Here is a 19,601-nt window from a genome sequence, read left to right as displayed (position 1 = left end):
TGGCCTGCCACGCAACACAAAGTAATGTTTGTCCTGCACAAGCTGCTCCACAATGCTGATTGTTCCAAGTGCATTTTTAATCAAACACTGTTCTCCATTAAAGTATGGCTTGGAGAAATAGCTAGAATTTGAACTTGCACAGAGAAAAACAAATGGAAATTCAAGCATTTATGAGCAAAAACACAGCTTATGATTATCAAACACTTCCAAAGGACCCAAAGCTGAGGATGACTGTAAAATAAGCCAAATACAAATTTTCTAGTTTCAGCTATTTTTCAAGTTACACTGATAGTAAGGGTATGTGTTTGGCAGAGGAAGAGCTTTCCCCCCTGATCTGTATAAACTAAAACCATCTGATTTCTATTTTCTTCACATTTTCCTGAGAAACATACCTCTGGGTTCAGATCAGAGCTGGAAAATTATTACAAGAAAAGGAATTAATTGGAGAAAGAGTTGAGGGGGAGTACAAAAGGAAACCACAACTGAAACGTCTCTACTGCACTTGCTGCTGGTAGAGAGTACAGTTGGTGGTGGGTAAGCTGCTATTGTCTTGGGTTTTAACCTTTCATCAAAAACTCAGCACCAGCCTGAAGGTTACTGGAAGAGAGCTGGCATTGTGCTCTGGGGAATTTGTCAAAGAAAACGCAGAAACAAATACTGAATGCACAATAGATTAGGAAAGAGGAAGCGGAAGAGAAATCATTTTAAAAAAGGGATAGAGAGAGATAAAACCAGAGTTGGCATGACTGTTTTTTCAAAACAGTTTAAATGGGTAAAATCTACTATTCTTCCTCCTGACCAAGTCAGTTAAGAGTACTCGAGGCAGTAGTGATGCAGGTTCTCTCATGAATCACAAGATCACTCTTTTCCTGTAATGGTTTGTGTACCTGCATTTTCTCTCTTTGCCATCAAAAAAAGTGTAAGTTAAAAGGGGATGGAGTATGAGGGAGCAAGTGCTGATGCTGTCACAAGGTACTTCTGCATGAGAAGGAAGGTATGAAAGAGGATACAAGAATGCTTTTCATAAACCTGCAGAAGCATCCTAGCGAGAAACACACTAGTGTTAGGGGATAAGAACAGAAGGATACCCCAGAAAGTATTCAGAGACAAAGGGAGTAGTTACCATTAGGTGCTTGTTTTATCTCCTCTAAGTCTACATTGTCCACATCCTAATTCCAGAGACCTCCCCCTGCTGACACTTGCCATCTAGAGACGCCAGTGATTAAGCTGCCTCCTAAAGCACCACCACAGGCTCAGTTCTCTGGCAGTCCAGCATCTCATGAATATCATAAACACATTCTTGTGTTGAATGTATGTGTTGGCATCTACTTAGTGCTTTGAGTGGTATGGGTCTATGTTTCAATCAGTGTTCCTGCACAGCCTGAGCTGTTGATGCTCTAACACAAAACAAATCCAAAAAGTAAACATCCATTTTACTGTCAGAAATTTAGTTCATTTAATCTGTCCACTTATATACTTTTTATCTGTAAAATGCTGTCCATATTTATATGTAAAGTACTTTACAGTTAATGCAAACTTACGTTTTAAGCCAGAAATACTTGTCTTCTTTCTTTTTACTTCCACTTACCAAAATTCCTGTGAACTGACTCAATGTAGTCAGTAACCTTCTCATGATTGACTTTGATAGGCAACAACAAAATCTGAAGACAGAAATGATCCACTTTTGCTGTACAATAAAATGACGTTGGCACAACTCCAAAACAACTTCTCACTGGAAATTGATCATAAGGTGAGTGATCAGTAATCTGATGTTTTAACCTCTATTTTAAGACTGATGAGATTAAAGAATGAAGCCTGACAATTTTTTCTTTTAAAGACATTTTTTTCTTGAGTTTAGACATATTTGAAATTGAACAGGATATGTGATGTGCACACTGTATTACCTTATATCTGATGACATTAAACTATAAAGACTGTGCTTCTGCGCCCACTGTTTCTCCTAACTTGAAGGCAGATCTTGCCCTCTGCTTCAACATAAAGAGATGGAAAAGGACAAAGAAAAAAAAAATAAGAGTTTGACTTAACCTTATGGATTCAGGATGGTAAATTTTGCAAAACTTGCACAAACTCTTGCTGGAAGTCAGAAGAGCATCCTTTGCAGACTACAAATAAATTCCCTTCCTATAATTACCACAGCAGCTCCAGAGAGCCTGGGTCAAAAGTTACGACTAGCTACCAAGTGATTCAAACATGTTGTAGTGTGACTATTCAGGCCTTCTCTGTTTATCCAGAGCTGCAGATTCAGAACTAGAAGTCCTGTTTTTCCAACATTTCCTCAGTAAGATGGGCTCCCAAAGCAAGCAGAAAGGAGCCCAGGAAGCCCTGACTATGAATCGGGAAAATTCTCCCCATTCCTCCCACTGTAGCTCCCCCAGGATGTTTCAGCTCTGCCTTTCCCTTACCGTGAGCCATGTGCCGTTTGTGCAGTATAACCTTTAATTCATGGCACCACAAAGTCCAGCTAAAGAATAGCCAAAGATTTGATAACATAGGTGTGCCTTCTCAGTAACATCATGTCTTACAAGACATGGATTTTTTTAATCATAAATGACTTCTACTTCAGTACCTTGCACAACAGGAGAGCAGGTGAGCTAATGTGTCCTGTGGAAGGCACTGTGGTCTGAAAGGCAGGAGTGCATTATTGAGTCTTTTGAGACCCCTACGGTACTATGAAATACTATTATTCTTACCACAGTTTCATAATCACTGCTATTTTTATTGACTTTAAATTCTTCAACTTTAAATTACATGACAGTTCACTTCTGCCTAGCTTAATTTGTTTCATAATTTACCTTCTCCCACAGGTCTTAGTTGAACAGTTACCATTACAGTCATAATGTCAGAAACTAACTGCTCTTGTCACAGAATGGTATCGCCCTGGTTATTTTTAGTTCCTGGGGAGTGCTGCAGATCAGCAATAATCATCTGCTCTAAATTTATCCAAAAATGCTCAAAAGACACATGATGGGAGTTCATAGCGTTGTTGTAATGGTCTAAGGATAGAACAGCAATTATTCCTAATATTAGCTTGAAGTTTGCTGCTTCTCTTTCAACCTGAAGTGATTCTGTTCCTGAAAGCATTTCTGCTTTCTTCAGCTACATTACTTTGTTTGATAAAAGACATTATCTCTTCCAATAAAACTTTCCTCTCAACAGATACAGACTGGGAAAAATCACCAATACTTTTCAGAGTAACAGACATAACAATTTTTTAAAAAATTAACAAAAAAAAAAAGTATGAAAAAAGAAGTACAAAGATTATTTGCTTTTCTTAAATTTAACATCTTCCTTTTCATTACTAAAGTGAGTAACTACCCAATGTGGTAAAAGCACTGAGTAGAGTTTTGATGGTGATTTTCAGCTTCTGCTCTGAATCATTTTCTCCATCAGATGGTCCAGACAGAGGCGATGGATTAGGAAACCTTGGGCCGACATGGAGAATTTGAAGCAGTGTATATAGAGTTAGCTGTAACATCAGTGTCAGTTACTAAAGAAGTGAATGGAGAAATTGGAAGAACAGTGACCACAGCCTGCGTTCTTTCAGTAGGCAAGAGAATGACTCTCTGTTCTCCAATCGGTCCTTTGACCCATCTACTGAGGCACACCATAGTGCTAACCAAAGACTGAGCAAAGGGAAATTATTTATCTTATCAGCAAACTAGTAAGAGTTTCCAGTTGAGAGTGCCCACGCACCAAAATAATGCTGCCCAGACTAGATGGACACTACAGAATGAAAACTTAAAAGAAAATAATATTCACAGGTACTGGCTCATGAAAATTCTGTGGGCCTCTCGCAAAGGTGAATACCAGCATAAAGAAAATGTGGGTTTAGGACCAGAGAGGCGGAAAATGAATGAGAATTCTAAGCTTTGTCTGAGAATTGTCTGTCGCAACGACTGACCTGCCATCAAATCAGTTGCTTTTCCAGTATCTAGTGCTATGGCATGCAGAGGAAAATTCATTATAGATAGTGGATTTAGTGTGTCTGTTTTAAAGCCTATTAAATTAAATCCTTTTATGGACTTCATTACCATATGCTTCAGAATGGATTGTCAAGTATCCCACAAATCTTTTTGCCCCATAGATACAGAATCATATTGTAATGAAAACTGGGGTTCTAGTAATGCTTTGATTTAAAAATTTTTAGCCAAATATTGCAAAAAAGCAACCATAAATTAAAATATCATTTGTGCTTTTCCATGCTAAAAGGAAGGCGTCATAACGTTTTTAATTGTGTTAGTTTGAAATCAAATCAATGTCTTGACCCTTTCTGCTAAATATTACCCTATTTTAATAGGGTTTTAGAGCACAGAGGATATAAATTATCTCAGATCAGTTATTATATATTCCATTTAAGTAGTGCAGCTACTAGGAAAACTAAAGGCAGAACATTTTTGTTATGCAAAGGTATTTAAACTGGAAAAAACAGCTAAATACTGTTTCTTTAACTGTATAATAATGCGTATTGATTTTTCAGGTATTCAACTGGTCAAAATTCATAAATGATATAATGTCAACTGTAGAAATTAACGTTGAGAACACTGAACATGTCGTTGTTTATGACCCAGAATACCTTATCAAGCTGAAGTCTATTCTTAATAAATACACTCCCAGGTAGGTATGTTAGGTATTTTTGTAATTTGCATTTGCAAAATTAAAAAGCCTAAAAACATTACCAGCTTATTACTGTTGTTTTGTTAAACAGAGACCTTCAAAATTACATGGTCTGGCGATTCGTAATGGATCTTGTCAACAGCCTAAGCCGTAACTACAAGGACACAAGGAATGCTTTTCGTAAGGTGCAGAAATTAATCACTTTTTTAAGTTGTAAAGATTAGTTTTGTGAACCATGAAAGAGAATTTATGTAGTTATAGTATATAAAAATTTAATGTATTTTGAATTTTGCACACAAAAGCTAGATGCGTTCACTGAAGCTTCTGCTGGAGCGTACACATTGATTATATGATCTATGCGTAATAGCCGGAGTGGATTTGAAAAGCAGTCTGGTACTTAGTCTCCATGTTTTTCTGAATCTAAATTACTCCCCATTTTAATAACGGAAAAGTCCCATTTATTTAGAAACAATTACTCTGCAGTTCTGATTGACTTGTTGCAAACTCTTCAGCATCCAAAGTAATACATTCAAAGTCAAACATTATGGGCCCAATCTTGTTTTTCATTCACTTGATCCTGCAGATATTTTAGCAATTTTAAGGAAATGCTAAGCCATTTCATGAACAGATTGGAGATGGAAGTCCTTTTTATTTCCACAGTAAAACTTTCTACTTTTTAAGTTTGCTGAGCTCCATTTAGAAAGTTTAAGGTCATTTTATTATATCTCTTAGTGACATAAGAAATACTTTTAACATGCACATGAAGCTTTTTGAGGAGATTCTGCTTGTTACAGAAAAGGATAATAATTACTGGAGGAAGTCAACGAATGTTCCGTTCAGTCAGTTTTATATATCTGAGCAGGGCAGTCTTATTCATTGATTATCTGGCTTTTTCCCCACCTCTTTAAAGCATGAAACTATTCTTATATAAAGCTTCATATTTGCTTAGTCTGTACCATCAGCAAATACTCTGTTCTGCACTCTCTAAACTAAAATAATTCCCACTACATCTTAGGGCATCACTGAGGAAGTTTCGTTAAGAAAAATATCAAAGTTGGAAAAAACAGAAAAAGATTTTATTATAATCTGTGTTATAGAAACATACAGTTGTGTGCTAATTAATTAATAATATATGATGTAGTAAAGCTGGAGCTTCTCACACTAAATGCAGTGGAAATAAACTAGCATTTATCTTGTTAAGTTTGCTTTCAAATATAAATGTTCGGACAGATATGGCATTCTATAAATCTCCCATACCAGTTTTTTTTTCTGGGTTATGTGGGTAATTGGTCATTTATTAATTCAAAACTCCCATTTGGTTTAAATACAGATTGCTTAAAATGTGCTACAGAAAGTGCCAGAGTCCTGGCAGAAAGATCATTGGATTTGCAACCACTTCCTTAACAAATCAGCAAGAAGATCTCAACAGATTACTAGACTGCACGCGTAGATGGGCCTGTATATGTTACTGAGGGGCTATGCTGTCACTCTAAATTGCTTATGTTTGGTTCTCCATCTCAAGGTCAAATTGTCAGCTTTCAGTGTAGCACTTGTTCAAAATTGTGCCCTTCCAGCAGATCTACTGTCAAGAAGCCCAGATGCGGGGGTGGGAGAGCATGCAGAGTATCACGACACTAGTTTAATACTTAGAGCTACTAGAACTGCATCCTCAGGATACAATTACTCCCACCAAAGAAACAAAACCGTATCTTTCTTTTTCCCAAGATCTATTTAAAGATAAAAAAACTGCACTTGTTACAATGTTGTAGTAGCAATTTTATGCCCCATGAGATCGGGAGGTGTAATTTCAGATACATCAACACTGTACGTATACAAATCCACAGTAATGCGTTTTAATTGCATGTTATTTTTACTAATAAGCAGGTTAAGTTTCTGTTGCTGTAGAAAGCATCACTTATTTTTCGTTGTGCACCTCTGTTGACACTAGGCTGACCTAAAAAGGGTCTATCTCAGGGATCCTGTGAAGGGCAATCCTGGTCTAATATAAGTCCACCATGGTCTCAAGTAGCCCTCTGCCCAAATTATGCTGAGACCAGGGAACTATGATTGACTACAATAAACTTGAGCGGCACAAAGTGATCTACCAGAATCTTCATTGCACAGTCATGCTGAATTAGTTATTTGTCGTGATTTAGCCCCAGTCAGCAACGAGGACCATGCAGCCACTCGCTCACTCCCCCCAGTTGGGATGGGGGAGAGAATCAGAAGCATAAAAGTGAGAAAAAACTCATGGGTTGACATAGAGGCAGTTTAACCGGCAGAACAAAAGCTGCACGCGCAAGCAAAGCAAAACAAGGAATTAACTCCCTGCTTCCCATCAGGTGTTAGCCATCTCCAGGAAAGCAGGGCTCCTTGGGAAAGCAGGGTTAGTTGGGAATACAAACGCCGTAACTCCGAATGTTCCACCACCACCTTCTTCCCTCAGCTTTATATACTGAGCATGACATCACATAGCAGGGAATATCCCTTTGGTCATTGGGGTCAGCTGTCGCAGCTGTGTCCCCTCACAACTTCTTGTGCTCCCCCAGCCTGCTCGCTGACAGGGCGATGTGAGGAGCAGAAAAGGCCTTGACTGCTCAGCAACAACCAAGAACACCAGTGCACTACCAACATACCAGATCTAAAACAGCACTATACCAGCTGCTAATAAGAAACTTACCTCTATCCCAACTGAAACCATGACAGTTATCAATTTAATTAAACTTAGCACTGCTAGTGTTTATTACTGGGTTTGCTTTAAGTTCTGTGGGGAGAGGGGCTGTATTTACTTCTGCCGTATAAACTTTTGCTATGTAAACAAATGACCACTGAGGCAGCCTGTATGTGCGCAGGGAGTATCTAAGAAATAAACAGATTTTCTAGTCGACTCAGCTGTTTGTCAGCAATGAGTTACAAAAAGCTCCAACGTCCCTTCAGGTCTTCAGGGAGATCTGCAGTAGAGATCTCTGCGCTGTGTTGTACCGGTAACGTTTTTTCAAAAGGACCATTTCTGTGTCCCTAATGCTTTAGGGTCAAAAGAAACATTAGTCATTTTCTTTTTCAATACAAGTAATTCAGTTCAAGGTGTAGCAGTTACAGAGCTTTTAACACCAGAAGTTATTGATCTGTATCTCCAAAGAGATGGGGAGCTGCTTTATTATGGAATAGAAACTTCATGAGAGAGTATGATCTCAGAGAGCTGCCCTATAATGACACTCTGCTATATTCCTTGCATTCAGGTGTCATACCATTATATTACCCACTCAGCTTCATCATGTATTTATACATTATGACAAAATCCTTGCCTACCTTGTAGCAACATCACAGAGTAAAGGAGCTTCTACTTTGCAAGTTCCCAAAGGTGGGAGGCTCTGACAGAAGCTGCTGGTTGGGTGGAAAACACAATCTTACCACTGCAGAAATTAATTTGCTGCATAATCACAATGGCCCTTTAACTTCTTCCACTCTTAGGTTTTAGAGTAGATTTCTTGTCTCTACCTTTCATGTTTTGGAAGGATAAAAAATATTGCTAATGCTTGTCATATTCCCTCAGCCTGTGACAGATGATCACATTACAGAGAGCCCACCTAACTGCCATAAACACAAATGTGAATTAAATGCACATATTTAAGGTGAACTAGGCTCCTCTGAAACACACATCTGCCAGTCAGACACCGTTGTTCTTCACCTTATGTCACTATTTTACCTAATGTTTATGTTTCACAGGCACTTTATGGCACAACATCAGAAACTGCTGTTTGGCGTCGTTGCGCAAACTATGTCAATGGCAACATGGAGAATGCAGTGGGACGATTATATGTAGAAGAAGCATTTGCTGGAGACAGTAAACATGTGGTAAAGCTTTTAGCAAATTTGACTGTGCCATCTAAACATCATTTAATTGTCACTTACCATGCAGTTCTTTACACAGCTTTGATTACGCTTTTTATTAACCCTGTCTCACTTTCTAAAAAACCTGACCTTCAGATTTGTTTCCACTGAGGAGTAACACGAACATCTGTACTAAGAGAGTCGTTCCTTTGCACCCAAGTACTTCTGCATTACTTGTCACGAGCTGGCCCGCCTTCCAAGCAAAGGACCACAGTGTGAAGTAATGGGTGAAATAAAATCACGTGTGGGCACTTGGAGGGGGACAGGCACCTGCCTGCTCAGCTCATTCTGAGAGCCAGCATGAGCCAAAGCCCCACTGGCACATTAGTGATGGAGTGCACAAGCCAATGCGCACGCCCAAGGAACAGCACTTACTGAGATGAACAGTCACTGCTTGTTCTTTTAGACTGACGCTAGTTCACATCCTGCCAACGTGGGGCGCAGGGACAATTCATTATTTCTGTTTGTCTTCAGTCACACAGAAAATGGCTGAAGATTAACCTGGAGTTAAGCCTTAGTTTCCTCCTATCGCTCCTACTGTAATCCAGCCTTAAGATACACCATTTTTTGTGGCTGACATACACACAATAGTTTCATCAGACGCACAACATCCAGCGGATAGAAATCCATCAGATTTTTTGTAAACTCCGTAACTAAATTACATCACCTTGTGAGCTCATGCCCATTCCCTTTCCTCCCACAGGAGAGGCTTAACTTGAGCTCCAGATTTTGAGTGTGGCCCATAAACAGCATACACTCAAGCAACTAGTGCAGGAAAAACAAGTCAGTAATAAACTATGACTGTGGAAAAATCACTGGATCATTTTATATGGATTTGTAACATACTGATGTTTTTTCCAAGGTGGAGGAAATGATTGCAGATATACGTGATGTTTTTATAAAAACCTTGGATGAACTTACCTGGATGGATGCAGAAACTAAAAAGAAAGCAGAACAAAAAGTAAGTTAAATCTTAAATATTGGTAACGTGTATTTCTATAAAAATGAGTATTTCAATTGTTTTTCCTGAAAAAAATAAGCAGTGACATCTATCACTATTTTATGTATACAAACCCATATATATTTGTGTTTATATAGGCACAGCAGCTTACAGACTTCCTATATCAGACCCAGATTACATGGGAAGGGGCCTCTATGGAGATAAGCGCACAAAATAGGAGGAATCCATATACAAGATTAAGATTTTCCAGACAAATCAGTGATTAAGGGACTAGATAATTAATATCTATAAGAAAGCAATACTGAAAATGAGAAGGAATGATTTACGGTGATTTGACCAGCTACTAGGACCAGTAGGACAAAAACAAAAAAGTCAAACCACAGGCTGGACATCATCAGTGAGTTCTCTTTCAAGGAAAGACGTAGCTTCAGACAGTTCATGTAAGTCTGGAGTAAGCAACAGGAATCAATTATAGAGAGCCCCGAAAAGTGAGTGAAGCAACTGAAAGAACTGTTCATTACATCTCTATTTTGTTATACTGTGAAGATTATAAAAAAAAAATCTTCAATTTTGCATTTTAAATAATAATTCATTGTTAAAATTTAATTTTAAAAAAGCTTGGAAAATACCATGGTTAAATTAATTCTAGAGCAGGACTTGGTTTTTTCCTCCAGAAAATCTTAAAAAAAATAATTATAATAACTATCAAAATACTAAGTGTTTTATCAAACAACTCTAGACTGTAAAGACTGCAAGAAGCTATGATTGCAACGAGGAGCTAAGACAGTCCCGGCATCCAGTGAGCTTACACTGATTCTGATGTGATCAGACAGTAAAGATGCAGTTATACGAAGGGGTGCTTATGTACATTTCTAGTGTTCCTTCCATAGCTACACATACTGATCAGTTACAACCACACAGTAACTTCCAATCAGGAATGGCAGTTTAAGTCAAGTAGTAAATTGAAAATCCTAAATAAATTCTGTACTATGATTAGACATAGACAATATATGTACAAAGTCTGTGAAGTACTTCCACTGTTACGAACAATTTGACAAAATGAAATGCAAACTTTCTGAAAAGTTAGGATCAGAAACCACATACTCTCCACGTGTTCTTATAATGTTCACCTTTTTATGGGAATAGCCTACATCATAAAATTATTTGTATAAATAATGTGATTTTACTGCTAAATTTATTAAGGCATATTTATATGGAAATAGTAGAAAATATTGCTAAAGAATCATTTGTTCTTTGGGTTTTTTAAATAACTCCTGACATTGCCATCAAATACAAATCAATACTACGCTATCAAAAGAAACTGCATAAGGTTTCGGTCCTAAACTTTGTTCAGGACCTCAAATTGTCAAAGTTTGGGAACATTTCAAGAAATCATTTCACTCCAATGTAGATGCAGGAGCTAGTTACGAAATCTGGATACAAACCCAAACTAAGTCAAACTGTAATTTCTGGAAATTTGTAAGTGTGCTTTCCTATAATATACTGAAGTTAAAAAATGTCCAGTTATGAATTTTATTTCTGGTTTAGCTGCTGTAAAATATGTCAAATATTGCAGGAGATCTACTATTTGTTTCAACTAGAATTTAAACTCAAAAGTATAGTCGATGTGCACATAATCTTGTGCACATTTCTGAAGTTTACTCTTGGAAAAAGGAACAGAACATACTTTCTAGAATTCTCCATAGTTATAATTAGCCATAAACTTCACAGTGCTTTCAATGAATACAAAAATGTAAACAAAACCTATATATAATGAACATTCTGGCTTTTCTGCAGTTGCTTCCATAATGCATTTATTATGTAATTTATGATTGATTTAAGAATAAAGCTGGATTTGCTATGGATATCAAATTGTCTTGTCCCTAGGCAACAGCAATTAGAGAGAGGATTGGTTACCCAGATGAGATCGTGACTGATGATAATAAGCTGAACAGTGAGTACCAGGAGGTAAGTATCCACAATAGGCAGTATAATTAGAAAAGGGTCTTAAGAGAAAAAATGGTGAATTTGCCCAGAATAACTGGGTGTAAATAAGGATATATTACAAGCCAGTGTAGTACAGCTGATCTAGTACAGATAGTGGTAAGTATTTGATGGTATTTCAAGGAAATTTATACATTCTAGAGGAATTATGGTAGAACAGAACATGGAGCCATTGGCGTTGAGTCCAGTATTTCTAAATCTGCCACGTATTGACATAACGCTGGGTGAAGTGGACACCAGTACACATAACTAAGTAGCTGTGCTTGTTTATCCATAGATTGGAATTAGTCCCTGAAGTATGACATTGGACTAACCATGTAATTTAAACTGCATCTGAGCTTTTTCACTGCCAATTGTGACCTCAGCGTTCTTTTACCTTGTAGGTTCATTTGTAAGAGAACTCTGCTGATGTATTTAGTATACATGTATGTTCAAGCAGAATATGTCTTAGAAATCAAAGTTTTAATTTTGAAAAATACCGATATATAACCAAAGTATTCTTTTTAAAACACCATATGAGCCTTATTCATGTGTTCTTTCTAAGGTGGAATTTCAGCTTACCAGGCTGGTAGCTACTGGCTTCGAGCAGGCAACTCCCAGAGGTTAGGGTCAAAACCAGCAAATGCTGAACTCCACTCAATATATGTATATAAAGAGAAAATAAATATCTTTGGGAAAAAAATATACAACTGGTAACATATATCCAGGTACAAAATTAACTCTGTGATGTAGCAGAGCACTGCAAACTAAGTTCTAATAGATCAAAAAAAAAAACTCTTAAAAATGTGTTCCTTAGCTCATGATGCTTAAGACTAGATTTTCATATCCATCTCTTTTACTGCAAATCACTAACATCACCACTTTTTCCCTCTTTATTTTTAGTTGAACTACAAAGAAGAAGAATACTTTGAAAACATTATTCAAAATTTAGTATTTACCCAGAAGAAAAGGTTGAAAAAGCTTAGAGAAAAGGTGGATAAAGAGGAGTAAGTATTTAAAAATACTGTGTATAGTCTTTCAGCCAGTTTCCACAAGAGGAGGTACTTGGTTGGAGGGTAATCAGTGATAATTTAATGACCTCCCTTCTGCACTTTTTCCTCCATGAAGGGGGCAGGTAAGAGGGCATTGCTTCTTTCTCAAAGTGGACCTTAATTAGCAAATAGAGAAAAGAAATTGGGAGATGGTGTAGAAGATTAAGTATTCTGGAGTAGGTCTCGTCTGGTCCCTTAGCTCCTGGAGTGGATTAAGTGGACTCCTGGAGAGCAGCTTTTTAATTAAGTTCATCTGAAAGATTAATTTCATTCCTGAGAATTTCATTTCTCTTGCTCAGAGAGTGCTGAGCCAAAGAAAGCATGATTACTTGAGGATGAGCAGGAATCTACTTCAGAAATGTACTCCTGATCTGAATTAAAATTTTAATGTAGAAGGTAGATGTACCGAAAGACTTGACACGGCAAATTCCCTGGCTGTACTGGGTACTCTTCATATCTCAGCTCTGACCCATTTGGAAGTTAATTTAAGCCAAATGAGAAAAATGACTGTTCTTTTGAATAAGGGCTGCAGAGCTGGTTTTATCTTGAGGAGAAGAAAAGAGACCTACCTTTGTACAGTTCAAGAAAGAAAAGACTAAGGGGAAGTCTTATACCTGTCTTTAGCTGCCTAATGGGAGGAGATACAGAGAAGCCTGACTCTTCTTGGAGATGCACAGAGATAGAACAAGTGGGAAGAGACACAAGTTGGAACATTCAAAATTCTGACTAGATGTTAGGAAACACTTTTTACCCTGTGGGTCATCAAACAGGACCCAGAGAGGTTGTGAGATCTCTGTATCTGCAGCCTTGGAGATATTAAAATCTTGAATGGACAAGCCTCTGAGCAACCTAATCTGGTTAATTTCTAAAGGTTTTTTTTACCTAAATTATTCTGTAATTCTGTGTTTCTGTTTAATTACTTTATAATTTCATCATGCTGTTCCAGACTTCTTTTTTAAGAAAATCAAAACCTGCAACTGTTCAGATTCTTTCTAGTTGGTCATCTTGCATCTTCAAATTCTCACCTTTTCAGAAGATGAAGTATATACTTCCCACCTCTGGAATCACCACGATGACTCTTCCAAATACCGTGTCAGCTTTTCAGAGCTACAGTCATTATTGTGGATAAACAGTTCCAACTGTTGCTTTTGCTGTTCTGTATTTCCATATCATTACCTGAAAATTCACGTTCCACCTAACAGCCACCTCACTTCCGTTCTGTTTTAACTTCAAGCTGTGTTTGGGTTTGGCTTGTTCAATTGCTTCAGCTTAATTTAACACAACTCCTATTTTGTTCTCATAAGCGTGAGAGTTAGGAGTAACTACCATGAGTTGAACTGCATTCAAAGATCGCTCAAGTGAGCCCAGAAGTATCAACCACAATTGATTATCCTCGGATAGTTGTAATTTATTCTGCAAATTAATTTTCACATAATCAAGCGATAGCCACTGTTAAGAGTCCTTTGCATTGCTTATGACTGGCATATGCAATACAGTTATCAGATCATTTATCATAGAAATTCATTTCACTCATAGACCATGGAGCCAGGAAATACAACTTCCGTTGTGTAAGGCTCATCTATTTTATTTTGTAGAACCATTACCTCATTTTCTCTGACATCTTATCTGAAATATTATGAAGTGCACAATAATGACCCACATCAAAACACTAGCCCTGCTTGTGATTCTAGGAATTTCATTAGGTGATCACTGATGAAAGCCAGTAAAACTGTAAACTAGAAATAAAGAGTTAAAAGTCATTATTTCCCATGTGTTGAGACCCAAAAGTAATGCTGAGATCCTTCATCAAGGAAAGTAGGTATTATTTAAATTAAACAATGCTACAGCATGAGCAGAAACAGAACCAAAATCTAAGTATCGTTGTTAATCCGTTTGGATAACAAAGGGCAAGGGCTACTAAATGATGAAGGGATTGGAGTGTCTGACACAATGAGAGGCTGAGCACACAGGGGTGTTGGACTCAACAGTGTCCAGAAGTACCTTCCAACCTCAATTACTCTGTGATTCTGTTATTCAATTTCTAGGTTTGTTCCAGTAATCATTAACTCTGCCATTAAGAACTGAAATTCTAACATTTATTATTCTGTTGTTACTAGGTGGATAAGCGGAGCTGCTGTTGTCAATGCTTTTTATTCAGCAAGTAGAAATCAGATAGGTAAGGTTTACCAACTTATTAACTGGATACAGATTTAATGACAAAATTACTTATATATGCATGTATGTATTTTTAAAATCATGAAGTGAAATGCTCTTAATGTTATTGGGGTTGCAGAAGGGCCTTAGTGCAGCAAGGTCAGAGATTTCATTCATAGTGTTGTCAACTCCTCATGTTTTGACTTGCCTTTGTGTAGAACAAGGATATGATTCAGCCATGAAAGCAACAGCAGTGGGGAGCGGTTAGAAGTTTAATGACCAAGTAAATTTGGTAGCCCCAGCCTTTTTATTTTTCAAGGGATGAACAGGGAGTACAGTACCACTTTTACCTGAAGGAGACACTGACTAAATGGAAGTTGCAGAACTTCCTGCCAGAGTACACATGGCTTCCATTCCTTCTAGCCCCTTCACAATTCCTTTGTGCAAACTTATTTGGTGTGACTTTGGAAAGAATGTTGGCTTTCATCCTGCTGGTTAATGAATACACCACTTCATTGGCTGGACTGCTCGGAATCCTGTAACATTTCACATGGTGGGCCAGAATCAGAGCCCCATACTTGTTCTCATGAAGCAGCACACTTTGCTTTATATAAGGGCAATTACAGAGAATGAGACCAGTCTAAAACAAATGTCATATTAACAAGGGAACAAATATTCTGCATTTGGTGATGAAATAATGCTGAAATATTAGTGCAAAACCCAGCTTATTCTCAGTTTCTACTTCTGCATCTCCAGCGCTTTCCCAAACACAGCTGTAAGATCCAGTGCTCAGAAGGCAGACTACAGCAATGTGCTTCATGTAAGCTGTGCTGAGCCAACTGTCCCGTGCTGTGTGGGACCAGGAACTTACGGGGTCACTGCTTCTGGAACATATGGTCACTGTTCCAGAGCTGCTTCAAGGCCCAAACAGACAGAACACCTACATGGCTCTGTCAAAACCTTCTCTATGTAAAAATAATCATGACAGTTGTGCTCAATGAAACCAGCATTTCCCAAAAGACAAAGTTTACTCAGAAAATCTCTCACCAGCTATGTTATCTATAGCACTTCAAGATCTAATTATGAACCATAGCCTATAAGAGCTCCATACTAGTATTACTTTAAGTAGTCTCATTTAAATTGCAAGTCTTAACTGTTAGCTATCTTAAATGCAGGGTTCTGACATATGTTCTTTCACATGTGGCTTAAGAAAAGTTGAAGGAATTTTGAGGCATCCTTAATTGCTGTTCTCAAGATTTAAAGTCTGATAGATGACTTCGAATTCACTGTCTAATGTGTCATTTAATTCTGCTTCCTTTGTGTGGAAAAATGAGAATGTAAACCTGGTAGATTACAGCAAGGGAAAAATCAATTTTAAAAAGTAAGACATAAGCTTAGTACAATGAAATAGGTTTTGTAATGCTTTTGAGTATAAACTTATCTAATGTCAGAATACCCACAACCATCCATGGTTAAAAGTATCTTAAAATAGAGGAGAAAACATTAATATGCTTTTAAAGAAATTTTCAAAAATCCATTATAGCTAAAGATTAAAACTGCATGGAAGCACTAAAGCTTCTCATCTTGTGAACCATACCAGCTCTCTTCACAATGGTGCAGGCTTTCAAGAGTCACAAAACATTTTACATTAATTATGCCTCACAATATTTCTGTCATATCCATTCTGCAAATATTGCTATTATCCACATTTCATAAATTGCAGTGTCCTTCTAAGCCATTAGTGAGGTACTATGATCCATGTATAACTCCTGAAAACAAGTCTCTAAAAAATTAAGAAACTTTGTCTTGCAGGGCTCTGCACAGAAATGAAATTATATTGTATCTTGTTCTTTTATGAAGGCTTCAAAAAAAATTTTTGGTGGAGACATTATTTTCATATGCCAGGGATTAAATTTCCACTTCTTTTCAGTCTTCAGTAATAGCTTCTGATATTGTCCCACTTCTTGTATCAAATGAACCATTAAATCAAGGTGAAAAATATCAGGTAAACTCTTATAATACTAGTGTCAAAAATGACATCACTGATCTGCAAGACTGACACTATCAGCAGGACTTCTAGTAGCACCGGAGGTAATCGAAAGCCTTATTTTGGGATCAAGTATCATGCCTTATTACATGGCAAAAAACCCACTCCCTGCTGCTCAGTCTGCAGGCATAGCTGCACTAAGCCAAATGGAAGCAGTTTTCTTCCACTTTTTACAGGGTGTGTTTAATACAGCATACTAACATTTTCACAGGCAGTGTTTGCTGTGCAAAAAAAAATAAGGTTCATTTAGCACCCCTGATCACATAAGTCTTGATTCTGTGAGTGCAGGTTTAAAGGAATAGCATCAGGTGTATAATGGAAGAAATCAACAAACTAAGTCAACCTTTCCAAAAGGATTTTTCCTTTTTAATCATTTCTGTCACCACTGAAGATCTAAAGAAGATAAAATAAAATCCTGCAGTCCTAAATTTTCAGACCTTAATAAGTCAGGTGATCTGTCAAGCAGATTCATGCAATTATGATCCTGATTTCTGCTAGTCACCTGTGTCTTTATGCCATAGCCTGCATTTTCAGAGTCACAGAGAATACCGTTTGGGGCAAGCTGGGATTGGAGCATTGTCAGCCTCAACATCATGCAGGCAAGAATGAGGAGGCACGGAGAAAACTTGTATTGGTGCAGTCATAAACAGGACAAGAGAATACAGTCCAGTGCACAGGAATTCAGCAGCTTCAATACTCACCTATTTTTAGGTTTCATATCCTAGTCAAAACTTTGGTGATACTTGCCAAGGTTCATTAACTTCTCCAGTCAACGCAAACTGTTGAGGATGGCAGTGGATTCTAAAGGTGGAACATGAAATAGGCATTGTGAAATCCACGATAGACTTCACAGAGATAACACTGTGTTGACTTAACCGACCGGCACTGCTTGGTTAAGGATTGCAAGACAATGCAGTCGGTTTGGCAGGTGGTAAAGCTAAGTGAGCATTTAGCTTATTGCTGAATATTTAGCACAAGAATCTGCTCAGAAAGCTTTGTTTAAAAGAGCTTTGGGCAGTAATTTGTAGGAAAGGAATCATGATTTGGAAGACTGAAACTGGTGACTGGCAGTTAATGTGAGCCATAAATTCTTACTTCATCCTTTAGGTATGGCATGCCACAGGATAATTAAAGCAGTCTGATCTTTAGAGTGATGTCTGAATTAGCTTAGTATTATGCTTTAAAAAAAAATCCCTCTAAATAGGAGTTTTGTGCATGATGTGTAGGAAATTTAGACCTCTGTTACTACATTTTAATACGGTGACTTTATCACTGTTCTATCAGCAGCACTGACAAGGAAATAAGGAAACCACTCAACCTCAAAAAAATCAGCCGAGCTGCTGCTAGTAAGGTAGTTCACCATATGTTCCTTTAGGTACCAGCTGCCTCTGACCTACAGGCAGGTATGCAAAATTAAACTGAGCTGTGCTTCTGGATGTTGGGGGGCCACTGTGGAACACAGCCAGGCTTGGCAAAGGTGTTACTGTTCTCAAACAGTCAAGAAGAAATGCAGCATGTTCTCTTCTTTCATCCAGGGCTGCACAGATTCTGAGAGAAATACTTTATGCCTTTTCCTGCCTTGGATATTCACAAAGCTGGAAAGTACAATCTGCCCTTTAGATCCCAAAGGAGTTGCACTTCTCTGTTCTTTAAATCTCTACTCAGAATGTATGCGATTGTGGGAGGAATGTCTGGCCACTGCAGACCTGTATTGTGTAACAGAAGTCATGGAATAAGTTGTTTTCAGAAGGGTGGAGTTAAGAATAAATAAAATCTACTAATTCTGACATTTTAGTCTAAAAATGGATGAGGTGACATGATGTTAATTAAACTGAACAGAGAGTCCTGGGTAACTGTCTGCCTCCAGGGAGGGAAGATGGCCCTATAGTTAGTTTCAAGCAAAAGACAGGCTGAGCTCCAAGCAAGTTACAGTTATAGTATTCCAGGCCAGCAGGACTGATGTGTATCACTCCGAGTAAACCTCTTCTAGCACTACTCTCCAAAAAGCAGAGTGTTCTGATGCCGTACCCTCCAGGTATCACTCTGGTTTGCCAGTCATCAAAATACCCCATCACACAGTACAGCATTTACACTCTTGTCTTGTATTATCAATACTTTCCGATAATAAGATCAAAACGTGTGGATATTTAATTCCATGTGGAACTATCCATATAATGGAATCGCTGTAACAGTAGGCAGCAGTTACACAGGACAGCAGAAATAGCTTTTTTCTAACCTGTTTATTATCTTTCAATTTTCCCATCGTTCTTTCTCCTTGAAAGAAACTGCTAGAACTGTATTGGATTTCTGCTGAAATGCAAGAAGTATCTGTTTTCTTTCTTTCATTGTGTGAAAACTGTCATCTAATTCCTCTTTTTTGGTAAAGTTTTGTAGAGTTACATACATCTCATTCACAGTGAGGACTAATACTTTGTATTGCTGCCACAGGCTGAAGTATAGGGCAAAGGCCTGCATGAGATATAAAGTGCAACCAAGTACTTTATAGAATTTTTCATTCATTTATAAAAAGATCACAATTGCAACATGACTTATTTTTACTAATCTGTTTCTTAAAAGTCTAGAAAATGAGCACAGAAGCGGGTGAAAAGAAGTGCTTTGTTCCAGTTCTTTCATTGCCAGCTTGGCCTATTTTTATTGATTCTAGTGGGAGTTACTGGTATTTTCAGTGGAAGAATAAATTCCTCTCTCTCAGATTGATTTGTGATGGGAACAACGACTAAATAATTTATTTTTCTAGGGGAACACCCTCCCACTTTTCATGATACTGTGAGGTTTATTTAATAATGATACAGAAGTCTGAGAATGCTAAGTGCTGTAAAATGGAAAAGTAAAATGCTTTTTGAAAAATAAAACAGCA

The 19,601-nt window shown here is 37.7% G+C and overlaps 1 protein-coding gene across 1 annotated transcript in view; it reads left to right on the top strand.

Annotated features, from left to right (window-relative positions):
* MME (membrane metalloendopeptidase) overlaps nt 1-19,601 on the top strand; it is a 50,288-nt gene that overhangs the window by 19,962 nt on the left and 10,725 nt on the right. The window contains exons 10-17 of the mRNA XM_074153342.1: nt 1,649-1,750; nt 4,499-4,635; nt 4,727-4,820; nt 8,362-8,490; nt 9,389-9,487; nt 11,375-11,455; nt 12,374-12,477; nt 14,640-14,698. Of these exons, the coding sequence (XP_074009443.1) occupies nt 1,649-1,750; nt 4,499-4,635; nt 4,727-4,820; nt 8,362-8,490; nt 9,389-9,487; nt 11,375-11,455; nt 12,374-12,477; nt 14,640-14,698 (805 nt within the window). The remainder of the gene's footprint in view (nt 1-1,648; nt 1,751-4,498; nt 4,636-4,726; nt 4,821-8,361; nt 8,491-9,388; nt 9,488-11,374; nt 11,456-12,373; nt 12,478-14,639; nt 14,699-19,601) is intronic.

Source organism: Numenius arquata, chromosome 9 (genome assembly GCF_964106895.1).
Source record: "Numenius arquata chromosome 9, bNumArq3.hap1.1, whole genome shotgun sequence".
Lineage (NCBI taxonomy): Eukaryota > Metazoa > Chordata > Aves > Charadriiformes > Scolopacidae > Numenius > Numenius arquata.
Note: the sequence above shows the minus strand (reverse complement) of the source record. Positions and strands in the feature narration are given on the sequence as shown.